We start from the raw sequence: 24,836 nt of genomic DNA on the forward strand, positions 1-24,836 counted from the left end.
CGGAGAAAGGCATGTATGTGAGTCCAGGATGAGGAGGAAGATCACTCGTGGGTCAGGAGGGCCTACCTAGAGCCAGGGCCAGGCTGGGGAGGCAGCATCCTGCCAAGAAGGGTGCAGGACACAGAGCTGAACCAAACAGAAAAGAGGAATTACAAACTCGAAGAAGGGGAAAAACGAGACATAGTACAAGGAAGGAAATGGCTGGGCCCCATAATTATGACACAGATACAATAGGAAGTGCTGACAGGAGCTGAATCAAAGATGATGTAATTTTATTGGGGAGAGGGAGGAAAAGTGAAATCCAAATGTCCCTCTAGGAAGTCCAAACATGAGAGCTAGAACCAAAGAAGAGGCGGGCAGCCACCCACACCCGTGACTCAGGAGGAAACTGGCAAAGGGCAGACGATGTGGGAGAAGCCAGAGGGGTCTTGGGGGAGTCCCTCCACTGTAGGAACCACACAACCACCATCGTTTACTGCTGTGTTTGAACAAAACAAAAAGGACAGAGAAGGAAGATCTTCAGAGGCAAACAGTATAGACTTATCTTCAAGAATGTTTGTGCTGGGGGTTGGGGATTTAGCTCAGCGGTAGAGCGCTTGCCTAGAAAGCACAAGGCCCTGGGTTCGGTCCCCAGCTCCAAAAAAAAAAAAAAAAAAAAAAAAAAAAAAAAAAAAAAGAATGCTTGTGCTGGAGGGATGGCTCAGTGGTTAAGAGCACTGATTGTTCTTCCAGAGGTCCTGAGTTCAAATCCTAGCAACCACATGGTGGTAGGATCTGATGCCCTCTTCTGGTGTGCCTGAAGACAGCTACAGTGTACTCATATATAATAAATTAAGAAATCTGAGAGAGAGAGAGAGAGAGAGAGAGAGAGTGAGTGTGTGTTTGTGCTCTGTGCAGGTGAGGTGCTTGCAGGCAAGCCTGACAGACAACCCAAGTTCAATTCCCTGAACCTGATGGTAAAAGGGCGCACCATTGTGTGTGTACACACCCACACTAATAAATACATGTTTAAAAAAAGACTGTGCTCTCCTAAGGTAAGTGTCATGAGCCACTTCAGACCCAAGTGGAAACACCCTAATATTAGGTACTCTTTTAAAAATGTGTGTATATGATATGTGTATATGTAATTATATATATGTATGCACACATGTGTGTGTGCAATCCATGTTCATGTGTGTGAGTACAGGAATGTGAATGCCACAGTGCATGTGTGGAGGTCACAAGATGGCTCAGCTAGCTGGCCCATACAGTGTCTATCTTCGCGTGGGTTCTGGAGACCTGAACTCAGAGCCTCACCAATGACCACCCCAGCCCAGTGTTGGCTACTTTTATGCAGTCTTAAGATAGGAGAGGGGAGGGAGCAAGTGCCATACATTTGTGGGGTGTCTGATACTGGATCTGGGCTCTTTGGCCTCTGCCAGATCAGTTCTGTTTTTCAAAGGCTTCAACAATGGGACATCTGGAGAGGGAGGGCTGTCCAGTGTAGACACAGTGACCACACAAAATCACTCAGCAGGCTGGTCAGACAGAGCCCAGGTGGTGCTACCCAGGTACGCCTCAGATGCAGCCGCTGGGATTCCAGGAGAACTGGGATGGTTCCCACCAAGCTTGACTCAAACTCAATGTTGCAGCACCCCAGGTGGCCTGAGAGGGCACACAGACAGTAGGGACAGGCCAAAGGAACATGGGAGGCCCTAAATCCTCTGGTGGGGAAACCAACAAGTTGTCAGACGGAAAAGAAATCAAAGCCTGTTGGTGCAGACGGACACAGGAAACAGCAGACCTCAGTGTCCATAAATGCCCAGAACACTCAATGTCGCCTTGAAGTTCTAATGAGAACACAGGAAAGTTAAACACCCTGAAGGAAACATCAAAGTTTGCCAGGAAGACAAGCATTCGGGAGGCTCCTTTTCCAGAGGCAAATGTGCAGAGACCTCCATGAGTACCTGAAAGCCCTAGACAGCACAGAGCCAGATACACACCGTTGCTTCCTACATCCTTATACACATGCGCGCGCGCGCGCACACACACACACACACACACACACACACACACACACACACACACACACTGTACTGATGGAGCACAGACTCTTGTGCATGTGTGCATGTCAGGTTAAGTGATCCCCCATGGAGCTTCATCCAGAGCCCCAGTGCAGACTGGGTAATCGAGCCGCCCACCGGATACACTGGGCAGAGTCACTCACAGGGGAGGAGCTATGCAGCGCTGCGCTCGATTGAAAACTTGTAATTTGTTCATTTTCTGCAGTTTTCCACTTGATATTTTTGGACTGTGTGTAACTGAAAACCACAAGCAAGTGAAACTAAGGCTGGGCGTGGGGGTGGGGGGGCGTGGGGCGGGGCGCGGTGGAGTGCTAGACTTCTGATGCAGACTGGGGTGCCCTCCAAACACAGAGCACAGGAGACTGGAGCTAGCCTGTCATGAAGTAGAAGTGCACTAAAGATCCGAGATTTAAGGGGTTGGGGATTTAGCTCAGCGGTAGAGCGCTTGCCTAGCAAGCGCCAGACCCTGGGTTCGGTCCCCAGCTCCGAAAAAAAGGAAAAAAAAAAAAAAGATCCGAGATTTAAGGGGCCAGTTCTGCAGTCTGATGCGGACATTTCCTTCATTCCGGGCACTTCTGTTAACTTCTGCATCTGTGTATATGTAGGGGGAGGGGAGGGCACAGTACCGCACAACACGGATGTGGAAGACGGCAACCATAGGGACTCTGCTCTCCCCTTCCACCATGTGGCTTCTGGGACTCCAATTCAGGTCTTCAGGCTCAGCAGCGAGCACCTTTACTCACTGAGCCATCTCACCAGCCTTTTCACCTTAATTTTGAGACAGGGTCTGTCACAAGACGGAACCCTGAGCTCCTAGTTTCAGCTAGACAGACTGGCCTCAAATTTGCAATCTTCCTGCCTCAGCCGCCAGAGTACAGGGAATACCGGCAAACGCCGGGTGCGGCTACTCTCATGGCTGCTATAGCAGTTTGCTTCAGTGTAGTCCCACGGAGCCTGCTTTAGCCTGAGTAGCCTCAGCAAATGATTAACCAGCTCCCTGCTTTCCTAAAAAATCACTTGCTCTTCACAGAAAGGAAGGTCAAAACACTGCCGAAGCTGCAGTTTCTTTCAAAGAGCTCATTCATTTGCTGGGCGGAGCCCGCGGGCAGGGACAGCCCCCCTCACCCCCCCCCCCCCCCCAAAAAAAAAAAAACCCAAAAACCCAACGTACTCACAACTCAAAACCACAGCGGAACAACCCGCCCTGGGAAATAAGGTGCCGCCCAGCTAAGTGAAGCGGGCCTGGTGGGGGTGGAGTGGAGGCAAAGGGACGTGGGGCAGGTACCAAGCCTTGGGATCTGCTCCATAAAGGGAGGAGTCTCAATTGGGAGGTCCCGAGCCTTCGGTGCCCAGGTTGGCCAATAGGGACCCGCTAGCAAAGCTCACCAAATTAGGCAAGCTGATCGCGCAGGGCGGGGCCCACGGCTGCGGGCTGGGAAGTCAAACCCTTTCCCCAAGCCTGCCCCACCCTGGCTCTCGCTGCCTGGGAGAGGAAGGGCAGGGCGTGTTTGTAAACATGTGGGCTCCACCCCTACATAGAAACTCAAACTGAGAAAGTCTTGGCAGGCGAATCTTCTGCGGCTGCGGGCCGCTGGGCTTTACAAAAGCTCAATGGAATTCCTCAGTGTGGAGATAAACGGATGTCAACAGAGATCTTTTGTTGCGACACTTAAAGGCCCAGGGAGTCCAGAGCAGGTCCCAAGCCACCATCAACAGCGACCACAACAGACCCGAGTGACCAAGGGCCCGTGGGAACTCTGAGGAGCCAAGGGCTTGCTTCCTCCCAGCAGTACCAGGAATGTGGCAGACACAAAATTGGGTCTCCAAGGAAGCACTGGGGACACTAAAGCACTGGGCAGGCGGTGGGGTGGGGTGAGGGTCTTTATGGCCACTGTGCTACCCGACCTCCTCCCAGTGTCTTAACCCGCTGGGTGCTGTGTTGTTTTTGAGAGAGCCTCACGTGGCTGGGGATGACACGCAGCTTTTGATCCCCCAGCCACCACCTGCCCAGAGCTGGGGCTGGCACGGTGTTACCCGTGCTCGAGGGCTTCTTGGCAAGACACACTCTACCCGCCCAGCCCCTCACTACTCTTTTTATCTGTACTGTTAATGAAAAACACTCTATGAAGCCTGGCGTGCTAGCTTGTGCCTTTAGCCCCAGCTTTGGGGAGGCAGATGCACACAGGATGATTGAGGCCAGCCTAGGTAGTGAATTCCAGAGTTAACAAAGTGAGATACTGTCTCAAACAACACTAAAAATTAGCCTATTCAACCCCATAATTATGTACACTAGTACTGGATATTGAACTGGGAGCCTTTTCTTTCTTTCTTTCTTTCTTTCTTTTTTTTTTTTTTTTTTTAAGTTTTGAGATGAGGCCTCACTATGTAGGCCTGGTGTTTCTACGACACATAATGTAGACCAGGCTGGCCTTGATGTGATCCTCTGGCCTCTGCTCCCAAGTGCTGGGATTCCAGGTGTGTGCTGCCGTGCCAGCCTGGCTAACCCAGGACCCCATCCAGGCTCCTTAAGTGTCTGTCCTACCCCTGAACTCATCCCAGTCCTCCTCTTATTACAGGAGAGCAGGGTACCAATGAGTTTTGGCCCTAATTCAGTAGCCCAGGTTGGCCCTGAACATATGCTTTCAGGGCTGCCCTACCTGTTCCTCATGTAAGCATCATGTGCTTGTTCAAAACCACCGGGATTTCCCATGTAAGTAACAGGCTACAATTTCCTTAACTGTTGGGGAGCCATGGCCCTGGCGGGAGGGGCTTTGTGAGGAACTTGTCTCTCATAGGGACAGAATCTTTACCAAACAAACACCTGCAATCCCAGCATCTGGGAGGCTGAGGCAGGAGAATTTCTGCAAGTTTCTGGGAAGCCTGGGTAACAATGAGTTATGAAGCAGCCTAGCTGCAGTGAGACCCTGTCTCAAAAACCAAATCAGGGCTCTGATGGCGGGGTTGGGGGGGGGCCCTGCCATTAAGCCCGGCTACCTGAGCTTGACTGAGCCCCAGGATCCACATGGCAGGAGCGGACCAAAGACTCCCACAGTTGTCCTCTGACTGTCACACGCCCCTCTCAACAAATGAATACATAAAGAAAGCAATATCATTTTTAAAAGAAACAACATCAGAACAAGTCACACACATGGGGCTCCCCACTGCTCTGACCAGCCCTGAGCTCTAAGAGGAAGCCCGGAGCCACATCCAAGTTCAACACTGGGAGACAACAGATCGTGTGCACGGAATGTGGGTGTTAGGAACAGGGTAACCCCTGGCCTGAGAGAGGCTGGGGAAAACCAGTCTCTGATGAAGTAACATGGCGGAAGGACAGCTGGTGGCCACTGAGCACAGGCCCCTTGTCAACTCTCACCACTCCCTTCCCCAGGCCACTGCCCTTACACGGCTTCTCAGCCGTGAAGATGGATGAGGCTGCTGTGATGGGACTTACCCAAAAGAGACACAACCCATCGTCCACATGTCTAGAACCATGATGGGGTTTGCGAGCTCCCAGGCTGTACCACTCACTGGTGTTAGGAAAGAGGACAGACACCTACTCCACACAAAGGACCTGTGTACATACATTACGTGGTAGGAAACAAAGTTCACAAAGGCAAACCAAGGGAGACACACACACACACACACACACACACACACACACACACGCCTGTGCTCAAGTGCTTGCACTTATTCCTGCTAACACTCTTAATCAGCTTGGATTTCCACCAGGAGGAAGGACATCTTCAGATGTCATCCCTGACCTTCAACCTCCAGAACTGAAAACCAAAATCTCCCTTATATCTAAACTTAAAAAGGAGCCAACTCCAGCCAGGTATGGTGCTGCACACCTGTGATCCCAGCTTACCAAGGAAGGAGGGGCAAGAGTTTCAGGCCAGCTTGAATATCCAGAAGCTTCAGCATCAACTAACTGGGGGGCTAGGCTATGGATGTGGCTCAGTGGCAGAGCCCTAACCCAGTGTGGTGCTTCGAATAAGAATGGCCCCTATTGGAATCCTTGGTCCACAGGCGGTGCAATGTTTAGGGAAGATTAGGAAGGATGCCACTAGGCATGGGCTTCAAGGCTGCAAAGGCAACATCAGGTCCAGCTGTCCCCCATCCCCACCTCTGCCTCTGCCTGCACATCTAGCTACTGCCCCAGGGCCATGCCAGTCTGCTGCCCCTCAGCCATGACACCTGCGGACTCACCCTCTAGGACTGTAAGCAAGCCCCTAAGTAAATTCTTTCTTATATAAGTTGCCTTGGCCATGGTGTCTCGTTACAGACAGAGAAAAGTGTCTTAGCATCTTAGTTAGGGTTACCATTGGTACTATAAAACACCATGACCAAAAAGCAAGTTCGGGCCAAAAGGGTTTACTTGGTGTACACTTTCATATTGCTGTTCACTACTGAAGGGCGTCAGGCAAGAACTCAAAGAAGGCAGGATCCTAGAGGCGGGAGCTGATGCAGAAGCCAATGAGGGGTGCTGCTTACTGGCTTACTCCCCATGGCTTATTCATCCTGTTTTCTTATAGAACCCAGGACCATCAGCCTAAGGATAGCTCCACCCACCATGGGCTGGGCCCTCCCGCATCGATCACTCATTGAGAAAATGTCTTACAGCTGGATCTCATGGAGGCATTTCCCCAACAGAGGCTCCTTCCTCTCTAATTCTAGTGTGTGTCAAGTTGACACAAAACCAGTCAGTACAACTGACCCCTTGTCCACTTGTCACACAAACATCATTACTAAGCCACAATCCTTCCTTTCTTATTCATGCCCAAGATATCACATTAAAAATAAAAACATAAATAACTTTAAAAGTCCCACTGTCTTTACAACCTCAAGCATAATCAAACTTCACTCTCTTGAAAATATTCAGTTTCTCTAAAAATCCAAAATATCTTTTTAAAAGTTCAAAGTCTTTCAGCTGTGAGCTCCTGTAAAACTAAAAAGGAAATTAAATCCCCTCTTAAAAAGGGAAGCCCCGGGGCTGGGGATTTAGCTCAGTGGTAGAGCGCTTACCTAGGAAGCGCAAGGCCCTGGGTTCAGTCCCCAGCTCCGAAAAAAAGAACCAAAAAAAAAGGGAAGCCCCAAGACACAGTCACAACCTGAACAAAGCAAAACCAAACTCCAAGAGTATAAATAACTAGGTGTTTGGTTCCAGGGATCCACTTACAATCTTCTGGGGTCCTCCAGGGAGCCTGGGTCACTTGTCTGACTGCCCTCTGCACAGCCTGTCTTCTAGGCTCTGGCTGGCTTCACTTGGTGCTGCTGATCTTGGGGGTCATCCCATGGCACTGGCATCTCTAAAACTGCCGGGGTCCCTGCTGCATGCGACTGGGCTGCACTTTCACCTCTCACAGACTCTCTTCATGGTGCCAAGTCTCAACTTCTTTGCATGACCCCTTCAGTCCTGGGCCTTCAGCTGTCACTGAGGCTGCCTCTTCACCAATGGCCTCTCCTGGCCTCTCACAGGGCCCAGCCTCAGCTGCTCTCCATGACCCCTTCACGGTTTCAAAACCAGTAGCACTGGGTGACTCTTACACTAAGAGTCTTTTTGCCAGCACAAAGTACAACCTTGGTTACCTCTGCAACACAGACGCACTCAGTCTACTGACACAAAACCAGTCACTACACCTGGGACTCGTACGAGTGTGGATTCCTAGCATCAAGCATTGCCCGGGAGAAGTAGGAGGTCCCCTTTGGGGAACAAGTGAGGGTGCCTACAGGAGTGACCCGCGGCCAGGGCTCAGGGACAGCACAACTTTGGCTTTGCTGGAGAGTAACTCTCAGGTTTTGTGGGTTCCCACAGTCCTGACCCCCAAGGAGTGTACCACTCCTGTTACTGTCACAAGAGTACCGGCCACCTCTGCCATATTTACAAGGCTGGCCTGCGTCATGAGTGGGGGGTGGAAGCCACAGAGCTCAGGGGCATCATGGCCCCAGAACCTGACGTGTGGCACAACACTTTCAGAAGCGTCACTGACACGTGAGGGGTGAACCCAGGGCTCACATAAGCACTCTACCAACTGAGCTACATCCCAGTCTATGTGCTCTGGAGACAAGGTCTCTCTCACGGAGGGGCCAGGGATGTCCTTGAATGTAGCCCTGGTTGGCCATGCACTGACGAGCCCCACAGCCTTTGGAGTGCTATGTTCACAGAACTGGGCCACATACCTATTCTCCTACTTGCTTTAGGCGACCCCTAACTCAAAATCTGCAACCTGGACAGGTGGTGACTCAAGGGTGACTTTCCCCTGCAGGAACCCGCTGCCCCCCTCCACTGTGCACTCAAAAGAGCCTGCTCACCTGATGGTGCCGGTAGGGGAAGGGATGGGGCTGACAAGGCTCCGGAGATCCGGCTCCGGAATGTGGATCTTCAGTGGGGAGATCTGCGGGTAGAGTGGCCGCAGGGGGGATGCTGGGGCCTCCTCCTTATGGTACAGGGATGTGAACTGGATCTTGATGGCCGTGCTCGGGAACCGGAAGGTGCATCTGTAAAGGGAGGACAGCAGCTGGTCAGGTACAAGGTCACTGGGTACAGGGACTGAAGTCCCACCACCCACAGGGCAGGGGCACCCCCATAAGCTTGCAGGGGCTCCTGCTGGCGTCAGAATGGTACTCCTGAAACACTGTGGCGTCAGCTGGGTTCCCTGTGAGCAGAAGATAAATACCCCTAGACAGACACCAGGGAGACAGACACACGCCCCTGGAGCTTCCATGTGTCAGGACTGCAGAGGTGACAATGACTGTGGCTCCGACCACAGCGGCAAACAGCTAAATGGATCTTGCCCATTTATGTGGATTTCACTCAGTCATTCATTTGTTCACTCATTCATTAATTCACCAGAAGACTAGGTCTCACTGTGTACTCCAGACTGGCCTGGAACTTGAGATCCTCCTGTCCCTGCCTCCTGAGTGCTGGGATGACAGACACATACCACCATGTTTAGTTTATGCCAAGATTTTGAAGGCAGATTCCTTCAAAGTATAAACAAATGCCACCTTACAAAAGGAGAGTGTGAGCGTGCACACAAACGTATGCATGTATGTATCTGTGTTCTTTAACTGGCTTCTCACTAAACTAAGCTTACAAGCCTAGAGCCTGGTATAGCTATTGAGTGACTGACAGACAGACAGACAGACAGACAGACAGACAGACAGACCTGACTCTGAGCAGCAAGGGAGGTCCCTCCCATCCCAAAGATCATACCGAATGCTCAGACAAGGCGGGCAACCTTCTCCATCTCTGAGCCAGGCATGATTTGCTGAGCACACCTCTGAATTTCTAATCTTGTGTGTGTGCCTAAGCATGTGGGCGCCAGAGGCTCGTGCTGAGCCAGACTGGCTGGCTGGCACGCTCAGGATCTGCCTGCCTCTGTGCTCCCACACATATGAAATAAATATATACAACTTGAAACAAAAAGAGACAAAAGAAAAAAGAATTTGAGGCCTGCATAAGGCACACAATGAGTTCACGATAGCCTGGGGTACACAGCAAACCCCACGCTAAAGCCCACGTCCAATATCACCCCTACCCTAGCTCAGCAGCCCACAGCCCAGGAACACTTGGACTGTCACAACTGGGCTTGTGTGTATGCTCGTGCATGGGGGTAGCCGCATACACGTGCGGGATGGGCAGACGTCAACCTGGAATATCATTCCTCAGGCACTCCCCTCCTTATTTTAGGGAATCTAGGCTTGCGTATAGGCTAAGCTGCCTGCCAGTGGGGCTGGGGGATCTTTCTGACTCTAGCTCCTCAGGGCTGTGATCACAAGTATATGCCACCATGCCTGGCTTGTATGCGTGCATGCGTGGGTGTGTGCATGTGTGTGTGTACACGCGTGCGCCCCATGTGTGTTCTGAAGATCAAACCCAGGCCCGTGTGCCTACTTGTACAGCGAGCACTTTGCCCACCAGGCTGTCTACCCCAGCTCCTCCATCAGCATTTGGACTTGGAATCCATCAGTCGGTTTTTCTAAGCCTTCTCATGCCTGTGCACCATCAGTTCTACATGGCAGTGTTTACAAGCCATCTCGCACATGTCTGATGACAGCTGTGGTATCCAGAATGGGTGCCTAAGGAAGGGGCCTGACTGGGAGATGCTGGTGGGTAAGCTGAGCTGGTAACTTGAGAATGCCTGCACTGAACGAGTGGGGAGCACACAGTGCATGTGTGCATGTGTGTGTGCACACGACACACCTGCTCAACTCGTGTTCTGCACGAAGGTTGTCATGGTAACAGATCTCCTCTGGTTCTTTGCCACATGTCCCTTCCTCCCTCTCGGCCCACTGGGAACAGGAATGACACCATGCTACACCTCGCTCTGCTGGGAGTGCTCTGCAAGGATCCTCCAGCCTGCACTTTAGAATCATCATGGTTACCAAGCAGAGCCTGTGCTGTGGCCGATGCCTGTGGTTGAGCAGGCTGTGGATGCGAATGAGCCTGTGAACCTGGGCTGGGCTGAGCTCAGCCTGAAGAACTGAAGTGTGTGATCCTGGAGCGGTGGAAGGGTTTCCCTGGCTCACCATTTGGGTATAACAGACAGACAAACGCTCTGAGTGGGGCTTACTCTGCAGACAGGACCCACCAGAGAAAATGGGGCGGCACCACCCCTAAGTCTCGCCCACTCCTGTGCAGTGTACCACAAGCCAAAGCAGTCCTTGGTGACAAACATCTTCAGGTTACTTGTTAGAACAGCTCTTGACTCACTCTCCCAAAATTCAACCCAAGGCAGCCACCCTATCACCAGGAGCCAGTGAGAAAAGTGCCAGGCAGCACTGTGGCTTGGCAGTGCGTCCCCAGGGCACTCAAACGGTGTCTCCCATCACACCTCTCCCCATAAGAGTCCTGCCTGTCCAGGAGCCTTGTCCGCCCACTTGTTTGATGCCGTTCTTTCTTTGTTTTTGAGACAAGGTCTTGCTATATAGAACTGGCCTGAACCTCATGGCAATCCTCCTGCTGCAGTCTTCCAAGCAGCTGTGATTTATAGATGTGAGCCACCATATCTACCTCCTATCTTGGATCCTGGGGGGGGGCTGTTTGCAATTAAAGAAGGTACCCCACAGTGTCCTGACCTTCCACTCACAAAGCCTATCCTACCCTGCTGAGGTCAGAAAGCCTGTCAGGTAAGGATCCCTTCCCATTATGGAGGCAGCCTCTCAGCCCAGCTCCCACCTCGGGGAGATCTTGCTGTCCTGGGGGGTTTTGTTTATTTGTTTGTTTCATTTTTATTTATTTATTTTTAAACAGGGTCTCTCTTATAGCTTGGCTGGTTTTAGACTCACAGCAATCCTCTTGCCTTAGCCTCTTTGCTGCTGGGCTCACAAGCTTATATCACCATTCTTAGCAGAGTAGTCTTGCTAAAAGATTCTCGCCTGGGGGGGGTTGGGGATTTAGCTCAGTGGTAGAGCGCTTGCCTAGGAAGCACAAAGCCCTGGGTTCGGTCCCCAGCTCCGGAAAAAAAAAAAATATAAAAAGATTCTCGCCTGGGGCCTTCAATATGGCTCACAGAGCAAACAATACAAACCAAACCCAAAACAACATGCTTGCTCCTCGAATTCCACAGGATGAAGGAGAACCAGCTCCTCTAAGTTTCCTCCCCCACCTCTAAACATGTATTATGGCACTAGGGAACTGACAGGCGGAAAGAAGCTTGACTGGGTTGGCTGGGTTGGGGATAGGGCCTGTTTGCAGAGGGGTGTGGCTTCTTGGAAGTGAACAAGAACTCTATTCTAGCACCAGTCACTCAATGGGGGAGACCTAAATGACTAGCTATTCGACTGGTAAATTATACCAAAGTTCTTGCCTGAAGGCTCAGAAGGTGAACATAGAGGCCCGCCCTGTCTGCAGGCAGGAGCTGGGCTGACTGGGGATGATGCTGTCAGGAGGTGAGAACACTAGCGTCAGATCTCAGTGCAAGGCTGGCTTGACCATTACAGCCTTGGTTGGTGCTAGGGAGGCAGCTCAGAGGGAAGGACGCTTGCACGGCAGGCACAGAGCGCAAGTTCAAATCTCTAGAACCCACATAAAAGCAGACACTGCAACGTGTCTGTCATTCCTGTGTCCCTGTGGGGAAGAGGGGGAGTGCAGTCCAATGGCCAGAGGCATGGAGAAGTGACCAAACAGTGGGAGGAGGGGACTGGCACTGAGGTTGTCCCGATTCCCGCATACATGGCATGGTGCGCACGCCTGCAATCACATGTGGACACTGGCGCGCACACAGATAAAAAGCCAAACCAAAATACAAACAGCCCTAGTTTACTCAGGCACTGAGTTCTCTCCAGCCCGGGCAGACATTGAGCTTTATTCAGTCCTCCTACTTCAGCCTCCCGGGTCAGCCTGGCTTCCGAGTCATTTTCAACTCCATTACTCCTGTCAGAATCCCTTATTCAGGAGGCTGAGGCAGGAGGATCAGGGCTATAGAGTGACTTCAAGACTAACCTGGACTGCAGAGAGAATTCAAGGCCAGGCTGGCCTACAGAGTAAACCTGTGGAGTAAACCTGTCTCAGAAAACAAAACAAAATTTAACCTTCCTTTTTTATTTTCTTGCTTTTTGTTGAGTCTTCTGTTTCAGAGTTTTGCCTGAGCGTATGTCTAGGTGCACTAATGTGTCTGGTGCTTCTAGAGGCCAGAAGAAAGCATTGTATTCCCTGAGACAAAGGTTATAGCCAATGAGCTGCCATGTGAGTGCTGGGAACTGAACCCGGGTCCTCTGGAAGAGCAGCCGGGGGTATTAACCACTGAGCCATCCCTCCTGTCTCTAACTTGTTTTTCCTCTTTGTTTTGCTGAGACAAAGTTTTTCTGTGTAGCCCTGGCTATCCCGGAACTCAATGATCTGTTCCCTCTGCCTCTCGAGGGCTGGGAATAAAGGCTTGTACCACCAAGCCCGGCCTTAATTTTTTTAAAAAATAATAAAAACTGTGGCAATTGACACATCAATTTTCTAAAGCAACTGCCTTCATGAGCAGACTGTACAGCAGGAACCTGTCCAGGGAACAGGAATCAGTGACTGACAGGGGCCTCAGGAACTAAACCAAAATCCACCTGGCTGGGGGATTCCCAGGACCCCAGATTTTCCTTCAAATACAAATTGGACCCGGAGGGGTGGTACGCAACTATAATTCCAGCTCTTGGGAGGTGGAGGCAGGAGGGCCAACAGTTCAAGGTCAGCCTCAGCTGTGGGGTCCCAGTCTCAAAAGACAACAAAACAAAAACCATCAAAGGGGACACCAAGATGGCTCAGTAGATAAAGGTGATGGCTGCCAAGCTGGACAGCCTGAATTTGATTCCTGGAACCCATGTTGTAGAAGGAGAAAACCCATTCTCGAAGGTTATTCTCTGACCTCTTTATGCCACGCATGCGCACACACTAAACAAATATTTAAAAATCAATACAATACACACTGCTTGAGGAACTCTATATGTTTAGAGAAGCCCTTGTGGGAGCAAGATGGCTGAAAAAAAAACATTTTCTAGAACAATGTCACCATGTCATTTTAAACACCTCCCAGCAGCTAGACTGATCACAGTGAGTATCTTACGAAGGACTGTAAGTGAGAAAGATCTCAGCCCGTGGAAGGAAGTGCTCGGTCCCACCAAGGAATATGGCAGTGAGATTGATTTGCCACAGGCCGGATGAAATAAAGGGTGGACAATGACAAATGGGGAGCAGGCGAGAGCTGGGATCTGACATCGTCAGGCAAATCTTGCTTGAAAAAGAGCCGAAACCCTGGGTTTGCTCTCCAGTACGATGTACATGCTGTGTGTGGTGCATGCTGGGAATCCCAGAACTGAGGTGAGGGCAGGAGGATCAGTAGTTCAAGGTCATCCTCAGCTATGTGAATTCATTCAGGACACACACACACACACACACAGTTGAGGCCCTTCCCAGGCACTGGGCCTCTGGGTGGTTACAGGTCCCCTTGCCACAGACAGGAGCCTAAGTCTCCACCAGTAAATGTCAATCAATTAATCTCATGAAGTGACAATCAGGGAGGGACATGGTCACGGCCTGCAGAGTGGGCATCCTGGTGGTCTCTGCTGTTACAGCCTGTCCTTCTAACATTTCCTGTAAGGAACAAAGGACTCTGAATGGGATAAGGAGGCCACGTGCTCGGTTACAAGCTCTTGGTCTGCATGGGGCCAAATGCCTTTAGACCCAGTGAGCACTGGCCTGGCCCAGTTCTGTGGGGGGAGAGTCCCGAGGGCCTAGGGTTCACCAAGTGGGAGGAAGGAGCTCTGCAGGGGGCTGGACATGTGACCAAGACTACACAGGAAGCTCCCTCCACTTCCTGTATTCCACGGTCCTCACATGTGGCAGGCCCCTCCCCAGGAGGTCCATTCCCAAGAGGTCAGAGGTGAAGAGGCTTTTGGGGTACGTGTGTGTGTGTGTGTGTGTGTGTGTGTGTGTGTGTGTGTGTGCGCGCGCGTGCGTTTGCATCAAGGAAGACCACAGCTGCATCAGGAAGTGGCTTTTTTATTTTGAGACAGAGCCTCATGAAACCTAGGTTGGCCTTTAACTCTGAGTCTTGAGGATGACCTTGGACGCCTGGTCCACCTTCTTAGTGCTGAGATTACAGCTGTGCACCTCCATGTAAGCTTATGAAACACCGGGTTGGAACCCAGGACTTCAGGCATGTTGGTAAGGAGGCTACCAGCTATGCCAAATCCCCAGCCATGGGTAGCAGTGCTTAAGTACCAAGTCCCAAAGCGAAGAATTCACACAACTTCTAGAGTATTCCATTTAAAATATCTTCTTTCAGCTGAGGCTGGTGAGGTGGCTCAGTGGGTAGTGTTTGCTGGGCAAGCATGAGGATGCAGAAAAGCCAGGCACGGGCCTGGGATCACTGCACTGGGTCGGTGGAAACAAAGGAACAAACCGGCCAGCTCAGGTCCCCATGAAAACACGAATGTGGAGAGTACAGAGGATACCTGATGCCAACCTGTAGTCTCTGCACATGTCCACACACATGTGCATGTGCACCCTTCATGCTTGTGCACACAACACAGAAGGCAACCCATTTTGCCAGAACTCCTGAAAGATGAGCCGAGGTTGCTGTGGCCATGGGTGCCATGGTGTCCTGGTGCTGAGTCAGGACATGTGAGGGTTCGGGAAGACTAGAACCAGAGGGACCTATGCGTCAAGAGTGATGACAATGCAGTCTCAGATCAGGAGGAACAAGAGTCCTCCTGGGTGCAGGCTCTGGGATGGGGTCACGACCCCCAGCTACTGGTCTCCGGCGGTTGGCAGCTGGCTCTTCTACTGAGATAGTAGAAGTCTATGCCAGCCCTCCCTGAACACCATGTCACCCGGCTGACCAGAGGCAGGCAAAGAAACATCGGCAAATGAAAGGCCTGCTGAGCAAACATGGAGACCCAAGTTCAGTTCCTAAAACCCACCACATAAAGTACGAGGAGGAAACTGGCCTCTGACCTCCACATGTGTGCTGTGGCACACACACACACACACATACAGGAGAGATCGGCCCAGCGGTTTTACCCTGGCAGGTCACTGGGACACAATGGAGCTCACTCTGGTGTGAGGCATCTTGTGCCGCTTTCCTGGAGGATTTGTGCTCACACCAAGCAGCTTCACTCTTGTTACCCAGGCGACTGGCTGGCCCTGGGCATCTGTGGCTTTTTTTTTTTTTTTATTTTAGCAGGTGTCACCTCTCACCCCCACCCCCTTGTCCCCTGGAAGGGAAACTCTTCCAGAGAGATGCTCTCAGGAATGTTTACAAAACTGCAGGAGGCGGTGGCACCCTGAAGGTCAAAGGCTGGCATGGTGGTCTGTGCCTGCCTCTGCCTCCAAGTGCTGAGATCAAAGGTGTGCGCCATTGGGGTTGGGGATTTAGCTCAGCGGTAGAGCACTTGCCTAGCAAGCAGAAGGCCCTGGGTTCGGTCCCCAGCTCCGAAAAAAAAAGAAAAAAAAAAAAAAAGGTGTGCGCCATCACGCCGGCTTCATACATGTAATACAGTACCTAACCCAAGCCCCCAACACACACAAAGGCAGGCTAACCTAGAATGAACATGGGAAGGTTTAGTGGGCTCAGTTAACATCTGGTAGACAGAAAGAATCTGGTTCCAGCTACACTGTGGCAGCCTCAATCCTTCCACACAGATCTGGGACTCAGATCCAGGTCTCAGGAGGGCTCAAAGAACTCTGTGACAACAGAGCATTCCAGCTAATGTCCCCTCACTGAAGCATGGCTGCCTCACGGAGCAGCTTCCTTTCGAGGAGGATGAGCCACGGTGGCAGAGCCTGGCCTTTGCCCTCTGTCCTCAGCACGGAATGAAGTCAAGTGCATTGTGTTCTACAACAATTACCAAAATCAAGGGTCTTTTTATCAAACCTTGAATTCATATAATAATAATAATAGTTTGAAATTAGTATTTAGTTGGGCCTCATGGTGCAGGCTGGTCATTCCAAGTACTTGGGATTCTGAAAAGGGAGAATGGTCAGTTCCAAGTGGTCAGTTCCAAGGGCTGCCTGGGCTTCCAGCTGTTGAGTTTAAGGGCAGCTTGTGTGAAGTGAGATCTTATCTCAGAACAAAAGATGGAGGGGAGGGAGAGGCTGGCCAGTTACACAGAGCTTACACGGGCACACGAGAAGCCTCCAGTTCAACCTTCAGTCCTATAAAAGCAAAACTAATATCTGCTAATATCTGAATGTAATATCTGATGTAGACACACACACACATGTTCTCGGAACCCCGTGGTTGTATTTCCTAGGTAAACATGTATTTCAGAATATTGCAGAAAAAGCCACTACTCTTGTAAAGCCAAGTCACCAGAGAGGGGACTAGGACAAAGTATCAGTGAAACCCTGAATGGAGGAGCTGGGGTAGAGACAGGCTCTCTCCATTCTGGCAACTTCCACAGGCCTGGGACCAATCTATCCAACTTGGCTCAGGAAACCCTTTCGGGAGCTGAAGGTAGGGCCAGGAAGGGCCTCCCGGAAAGGGCCAGGTATCTTCCACACACAACCAGCCCAGAGGGCAGCCAGTGGCTGAGCCTGTCAGTCTGGAATGAGAGCAGCGTTTCCTGGAACAGTGATGTTGCAGGCTGGCCATGTGACAGCTTCAGCCTTTACCTCAGCATCCCAGGCCAGACGCAGCCCTTGGCTGGAGACTCCTGCTATCTCCCTGTGTCCCATCTAAAGAGCAACAAGGCTCTGTCATTTCAAAAACAGCAGTTCCATTGGTCCAAACAAGGCAGAGCTTCCCAGTGCACTTCCTCTCAGCAGCCCTGGGCCAGCCAAGCTTGCCTTCCTAATAAGGAGAGGCCAACCAGGCCTAACACACTATCCAGAGCCCGACTTAGCTTGGCCCAGCCCAGCCCAGCCTGGGAGCTGCAACCCAGGTGGGTGGGACAGGGCCGGCTATGACGGGCAGCTCCCAGGCTTACAGCCCCACCCAGTCCTATCTGGCATCAGTAGGTACAGTTGGCTAAGTCCACAGCTTGGAAGAAGTTGAGGCCGGGAAGCAAAGAGAGAGCAACCGTGTTCCTGGGAGGCGGCATCACCCTGCTGGCGGAGGTCCACCGACAATAAGGAAATGAGTTGCCCTTCGTGGAAACAAATCTCATCCCTTTGCTGCACAGCAGCAGAGGCAGGACCTGCCGTTCTTGGGTGAGCTAAAGCTTCCGAAGCCATGTGTATATGTGCACATGTATGTGCGTGGTGTGTGCACATGTGTGTGCACATGTGTGTGCAAAAGACGAGAGGGGAATAATGAGTGTCCTGCTCCATCTCTCACCTTCTTATTCCCAGGACACAGGGTCTCCCACAGAACCTGCAGCTACGCCAGCAGCCACAGCCCACACGGCTGGGGCACAGGGACACGCAACCAGGCCTAGCTTTTACACTGATGGCTGCAGAGGACTCAAATACAGTTCCCCACTGAGCCACCTCCCCAGGCCCAAGATCTCCTTTTGACTTCTGCCTCAGTGAAGAGCAGGAATGGAGTCCTCGGCAAGGGGGAAAGCAGCAGCCAACTTCCATCACATTCCAGCTTTCAACAGAGGGAAACTGAGTCAGAGACAGCACATGCTCACATAAAAGCCAGGGGGAAGCTGTCTGTATGCCTGTGGCCAGCATTTGGGAGGTAGAGGCAGGAGGAACAGATGCTTAAAGTCATCCTTTGACAACACAGCAAGTTCAAGGCCAGCCTGGGTACATGAGACCCTATCTGAAAAAAGAAAACATAAACTCACAAGTCCTAAGAGACCGCACACTACTTCTGCCAAGTCCCGCCATCCAGTCCCGCCATCCAGTCCCGCCATCCAGTCCCGCCATCCAGTCCCGCCATCCAGTCCCGCCATCCAGTCCCGCCCTGACTCTTATGCTCGGCCTTTCTGGTTCTTTATTCTTCTTGACCTACAGCACCCACATGTGTGTTAATTTACATGTATGAATATGCTGATGAATACGGCATACGACAGAGAGCATGAAATTCTGAAAGTCTGTGGCCTTGATTAAGGGTCCATATTCTGAGTCCATTCATTTACCTGCCAATGTCTTCAATTTTATTTTCCTTGAGAGAAGAAGAGTATTCCAGTGTGTTTGTGTGTCTAGCAGATTTCATTATCCAGTCATCTCCTGATGGACAACTATGTTGGGTCCAGCTCTTTGCTATGGCGAACAAAGCAGCAATAAACATGGGTTGCGATTTCTCTGTGGTGGAGTGTGAAGGTCTCCGGGTACATGCCCAGCAGTGAGAAAGCTGGTGCTAATTTTTAAAGGAACCTCCAAATTGATTTCCACTCATTTCACCCCCACCCAATATGAATTGTTAAGAAAGGTTCATGGTGTCACTTAATGGTTAATGACAGCTGAAAGTGTGAAAGTAGGACTAAAGCCTTATAATCTAGCCATGGTGTACATCCGTAAGCAGGCTAGGAGGAGGCAGGGAGCTTTACCTCCTCGTGGGCTAAGCGGGGAGCTTGGCAGATTCTGGTGTGGTTGTCCAGCATGGGCACCTGCTATGGCAGCAATGATAACCAGGCCGGCTCAGGCTACAATAAATCACACACAAGAGACACAGACAAACTTCACAGCAGTGGCCAGGCACCAACCAGCACGCAGGGCAGAAACAAGAGACAGCAAGGGAACCGCAGTGGCTGGTGTGTGGGGAGCTCCATCTCTCCAACGCTTTGTCTTACTTTGACCCCACACCTCAAGGGACGCTGTCCCCAGCTGACTTGACTGATAATAAAGAATTGTCATGGGGCTGGGGATTTAGCTCAGTGGTAGAGCGCTTACCTAGGAAGCGCAAGGCCCTGGGTTCGGTCCCCAGCTCCGAAAAAAAAGAACCAAAAAAAAAAAAAAAAAAAAAGAATTGTCATACAGCCAATGGCTGGGCAGAATGATGGAGGCGGGACTTTTAGATTGCAGGGTTGAGGTGCTGAGAGAGAGAGAGAGAGAGAGAGAGAGAGAGAGAGAGAGAGGGAGGGAGAGAGGGAGGGAGGGAGGGAGGGAGGGAGGGAGGGAGGGAGGGAGGGAGGGGCGGACACAAAGAATCAACAGGAAGGATAAAACCTAAAGGCCCACCAGCATGGAAGAATCCCAGAGAGTGCCCTCGCGGCCATTTCCCCAGTTGGCTCTGGGGTAGCAGAGATGAAATAGAGATTTTAAAAGATGTTTGCTCAGGAATACCAGAGGGGAGTGTTTGCTAGCTGCAGGGAGGTTTAGAAGTGCCCGGCCATTGAGTTAGTCAAAGTATATCAAAATTAGCCTGTGTGTGTGCGCGCGTGCGTGCGTTTTTCATTCAAGAATCCAGAGAGCTCTTGGGTGGGTGCACGCATTCGACCAGCCAGGAGCCAAAGCAGTTTAACTAATTCACCACTACACATCTCTACCTCTCCTGTCCCAACACAGCTCAGCCCAAGCTAGGCCTGGGGGTGGATGCCCATCTTCCCAGTGACCCAGGAAACTGATACAGGAAGACAGAAAGAAAGCTGAAGGTCTGCCTGGGCTACAGTGCAAGTTCAAGGCCAGCCTCAGCAGTCTTAGTGGTACCCTGCCTCAAAATGAAAGGTGAGGAGAATGCTGGGGGTTTAACTCACAGCAGCACAGAGTTTGCTAGAATCCCTCAGTGAGAGCTGGGGGCGTGGCTCAGTGGTAGAGCCCCTGCCTAGAATCCCCCAGTGAGGGGCTGGGGTGTGGCTCAGTGGTAGAGCCCCTGCCTAGAATCCCCCAGTGAGGGGCTGGGGGCGTGGCTCAGTGGTAGAGCCCCTGCCTAGAATCCCCCAGTGAGGGGCTGGGGTGTGGCTCAGTGGTAGAGCCCCTGCCTAGAATCCCCCAGTGAGGGGCTGGGGGTGTGGCTCAGTGGTAGAGCCCCTGCCTAGAATCCCCCAGTGAGAGGCTGTAGGCGTGGCTCAGTGGTAGAGCCCCTGCCTAGAATCCCCCAGTGAGGGGCTGGGGGCGTGGCTCAGTGGTAGAGCCCCTGCCTAGAATCCCCCAGTGAGGGGCTGGGGGCATGGCTCAGTGGTAGAGCCCCTGCCTAGAGTCCCCCATTGAGGGGCTGGGGGCGTGGCTCAGTGGGAGAGCCCCTGCCTAGAATCCCCCAGTGAGGGGCTGGGGGCGTGGCTCAGTGGTAGAGCCCCTGCCTAGAATCCCCCAGTGAGGGGCTAGGGATGACTCAGCAGCACAGCTTGCCTGGCGTCTAGGAGGCCCTGGGTTCAGTCCTTAGGACTATAAACAAACAACCTCTGCAGACCATCAGCAGGCTGGGAAGGTGTACCCAGTTAGGAAGCTTTAGGGGATTCAGTGTCTGTGCAGGGTCACAGGTGGAGCTGTCCCCTTGGGTGGAGAGCACAGAGTGAGGCACAGAGACTAGCTGTGGGGTCCCAGGTAAGCACGCAGCAGGGTGAAGCAGGTGATCAAGGATGGCTGCCGGTGCATAACACCCAATAGGGTCCAAAGTCTTGGGCATCAGATAGCGCCCTTCATCCTTCCAAGGAGAAAGAAAGAACTTGGAAAAACGAGAGGTGGCCAGTACACCAGGCCACTGGCAAGGCCCAGGATGGAGCCTCAAGGTAGCCACTGTGAACTCTGCAGATCTCTGAGATGCAACACCGGGGAAGATATGCACTCAAATGCATGGAATCTGTACAGACAGCTTTTAAAATCCCAGTGAAGAGCTAGGAGGACCTGTGGGGAATCTTAGAATCAGACAATTATGGTAACCTGACATATGACCCCAAGTAGAATGAACAGCTCGGAGGAGACCTGGGAGTGTGGCTCAGTGGTAAGGGCACTCACCTAGCATGGGACAGCCTTGGGTTCCCAAACCACCGAAAGCAAAACACAAAACTGCAAGGTTGCTGAGCACATAGGGAGGCGTTCAGCCAGGCCTAATGACTTGCACTCAGTCCCTAAGTCACCCAGTGGAAGGAGAGCCAATGCCCTCAGGCTGTTCTCTCACTACACATATACACCATGGCATGTGTACATCTGTGAGACAAATGAACGCTGAAAAGAAGGGGGAAAGAGGGAGGAGGGGAAGGGGGAGGAGGAGGAACTAAAGAAAAGAAACTGAAAGTGAATGCCAAGAGCCTAGGGCCGAGGGACTTAGCCCCAGGGACCTGCCATTCACAGTCAGATCTCAGCAGAACAGAGAGGGAAAAGTAGTCAAAGAAATGGTGGCTAAAAAATTTCCAAAGCTGACCACAGCAACAGAAAAGGCTGACCTACAGACAGAAGACCATAAGTGGATAAACCCCAAATGACCCAGGCAAGGAGGACAACTCCAAGCCATCCTGGGCCTGTGGCTTTAGGAGGTGCCTGTGGGCTGATGTCAGTCACTCCGTCAAGCCACTCAAGAAGCAGAGAACGAAAGCTGCCGCTGAGTTCTGTTCTCATCCCGCCTGGAGCCTATGGAATGATGCCGCCCATCAGTCACTGTAGGAACTCCCCTGTGGACAAGCCTGGTCTGTTTCCATGGTGATTCTATTGTCCTAGTTTAATTTGTTTTGTCTTGTTTTTTTCAGGGTCTCCTGTAACTTAGGCTGGCCTTTAACTCTCCATATAGCCAAGAATGATGTTACAATCCTGACCCTCATGACCACCTCCCAAGCGCTGAGATGAACTACATGTACCAACATGGGTTTAAGTGGTGAGGAACTGGGAATTCCAGGCAAGCCCTCTACCAACTGAGCCCAGCCCCAGCCTTCCAGGGCTTCTAAATCCCACTCCATTGACATCCAAGATTAGCCATCTAGATCCAGGTCACTTTCAGATATGGGGCTGGCACCCAGTCCAGCACCACCCACCCCCAAGGCCATCTACCTCCACACCCACTCACACCTCCTGCAGGCGTAAGGCTGCCAACGACTGGCTCTCCAGGGGGAAGGTGGGAAGCTGGAATCTGATTCTCTGAGGAAGGCAAGTGGGATGAAGTGAGAAGAAGCCTGTACTGTTTATGCATGGCTTCAGAACTGAGGGGAGGGTGACAGAGTCTTCTAGAAAGTGCCCCGGCTGCTGCATGTGAGGTCTGCCTACTGAACACTCCACAGCCAGCCAGGCGTGCAAGCTGGAAGGCCTGAAATCCCAGCATCTAAAAGGCAAAGGCTGGAGAACGTTGGCCAACCTGGGCTCCAGGGTATGGCCTTACCTCAAAGCAAAATGGAGGTCCTCAAGTGAGCTTAGGGGATAAAAAACACTTGTTATACAAACCTGGTGACTTGGGTTCTGTCCTGGAACTCAACAGAAGAGGAGAGACTCAACCGACTCCAGAAAGCTGTCCTCTGAACCCCTACCCTCCAGTGAAGATGATGATAAAATTAAAAACCTCTCAAGCCGAAAGCACATTGCTGGAGACAGTTCCATCAGTCACGTGAGCACAAGTACCCAAGACCCTCAGAACTCTTAAAAAGAACTTAGGTGCAGCTGGCTCATGCCTTTACAGCCCTGGAGACAGGAGGGTTTCTGGGATTTGCTGGCTAGCCAGCCTTGGTGAACATGCGAGCCTCAGGTTTATAGAACCTCATCCCTCCCCGAAAAGGCAGAGGACCGGGAGAGGTCTGAACAGTCAAGAGTGTTCAAGGCTCTTGAGAGAGCCCAAGTACAGCTCCTGGTACCCAGGTCAGACGACTCACAACCACCTGTAATTACAGCTATGGGGGAACTGACATCTTTTTGGGGCCTCCATGAGCCCCAGCCACAGACACAGTGTACAGACACACATGCAGGGGAAACAACCATACACATAAAACAAAACGAAATGAAATAAACTGAAATGGCCAGCTTCAGAAGAAAGGACAGCGGCCATGAGACTGCCTCTCTAGCTGAGTGATCCTGGTGTCACTAAAATCAATGTGTGTGATTGGGGTGACTGGGGGTTAGAGGGAAGGAGAAAGACTGACTAGCCCAGGCTGCCTTCAAACTCACAATCTCCTGCCTCATCCTCCTCAGTCAACCACTGGGAGGACAGGTGTGTGCCGTGGCGCCTGGCTCTCTGCTCTAGTTCTTCTCTATCTTAGCTTTTCCATACAGTACCCGGGGGGGGGGGGGGGGGGGCTGTACACAACAGAACAGAGATAACCTTTCTCACTGGCTGTGCTGAGACGTGCATGCAATCCCAGCGTTGGAGGCTGAGACAAGAGGACTGCAGTGAATCTGAGGACAGGGCTATCTAGTGACTTCCAGTGTAGCATGGGCTACAAATGAGACTCTGGCTCAATGCAGTGGAATGGCTCAATGGACAAAGTGACTGCTGCCAGGCCTGATGACCTGAGTCTGATTCTTGGGTCCCATATGGTAGGAGGAGGAAGCTGTGTTCTAATCTCCATCCACAGTGCGGTATACATAGCCCTGCCACAAATGCTCAACAGCCTGTGAGACGGTGGCGCCCACCTTTAGTCCCAGCACTGGAGTGGCAGAGGCAGGCAGATCTCTGAGTTTGAGGTCAGCCTGGTCTATAGGAGTTCCAAGACAGCCATGGCTACACAGAGAAACCCTGTCTCAAAAAACAATAAACAAACAAACAAACAAACCATAAACATTCAACAAAATAAGAAACTGTGTTTTTAAAAACCCCACATGGACTAGAGGCAGGGTCACTAGTAGGACTCAGTTTTCTAGGCAAGCCAGAGGACCTCAGTTTGGATTCAGGTACCCACATAAAATGCTGGGTAAGGCCATGACCTGTGGCTGAAACCCCAGCATTGCAGGAGGCAGAGGCAGGGGGATGGCTGGACTTCCTAACCACCAGTCTAGTGAAAGACCCTGTCTCAAAGCAATGACCAAAGATGCTATGGCAGGGTACCCAAGGTCCTTCTCTGGCCTCTGTGAATGTACTCACATGTACACTCACACCCCTGTGTGCCTGTCCACACTCATATGTACACTCACACTCCTGTGTGCCTGTCCACACTCACATGTACACATACACCAGGCACAGAGACATAAAATAAAATATAAAGTAAGACAAAAAGAAACTCTGTTTTCATTACTTTAAAGTTACCAAATTAACTGTATGGTGGTTACTTTCCCCTGTCCCTAGGGCGGGGGAGATGGAGGAGGAGGGTATCTGGGACAACCCACAGCAGGCAAAGCGCTCAGCACACAGGCATTAGGATCAGAGTTTAGGTCCTTGGCATCCACAGTCAACGCCAAACGTGGCAGCCCAAGCCTGCAGTGGCAGTGCTGCTGGAGACAGAGACAGGAGCCCTTGGGCTCACGGGCCAGCTACTCTACCCTACCCTGCAAGTTCCGGGGCACTGGGCAAGCCAGGCAAGCACTGAACCAACTCAGGTCCACCCAAAAGG

The 24,836-nt window shown here is 51.7% G+C and overlaps 1 protein-coding gene across 2 annotated transcripts in view; it reads right to left on the reverse strand.

Moving 5' to 3' along the window:
- Foxk1 (forkhead box K1) overlaps positions 1-24,836 on the reverse strand; it is a 64,970-nt gene that overhangs the window by 19,671 nt on the left and 20,463 nt on the right. For both annotated transcript variants that reach the window (XM_087578244.1, NM_001037219.2), the window contains 1 exon segment: positions 8,373-8,558. In XM_087578244.1, coding sequence (XP_087434370.1) covers positions 8,373-8,558 — 186 coding nt within the window.

The sequence above is a fragment of the Rattus norvegicus genome, chromosome 12 (genome assembly GCF_021556685.1).
Source record: "Rattus norvegicus strain SHRSP/BbbUtx chromosome 12, alternate assembly SHRSP_T2T, whole genome shotgun sequence".
Taxonomy (NCBI): domain Eukaryota; kingdom Metazoa; phylum Chordata; class Mammalia; order Rodentia; family Muridae; genus Rattus; species Rattus norvegicus.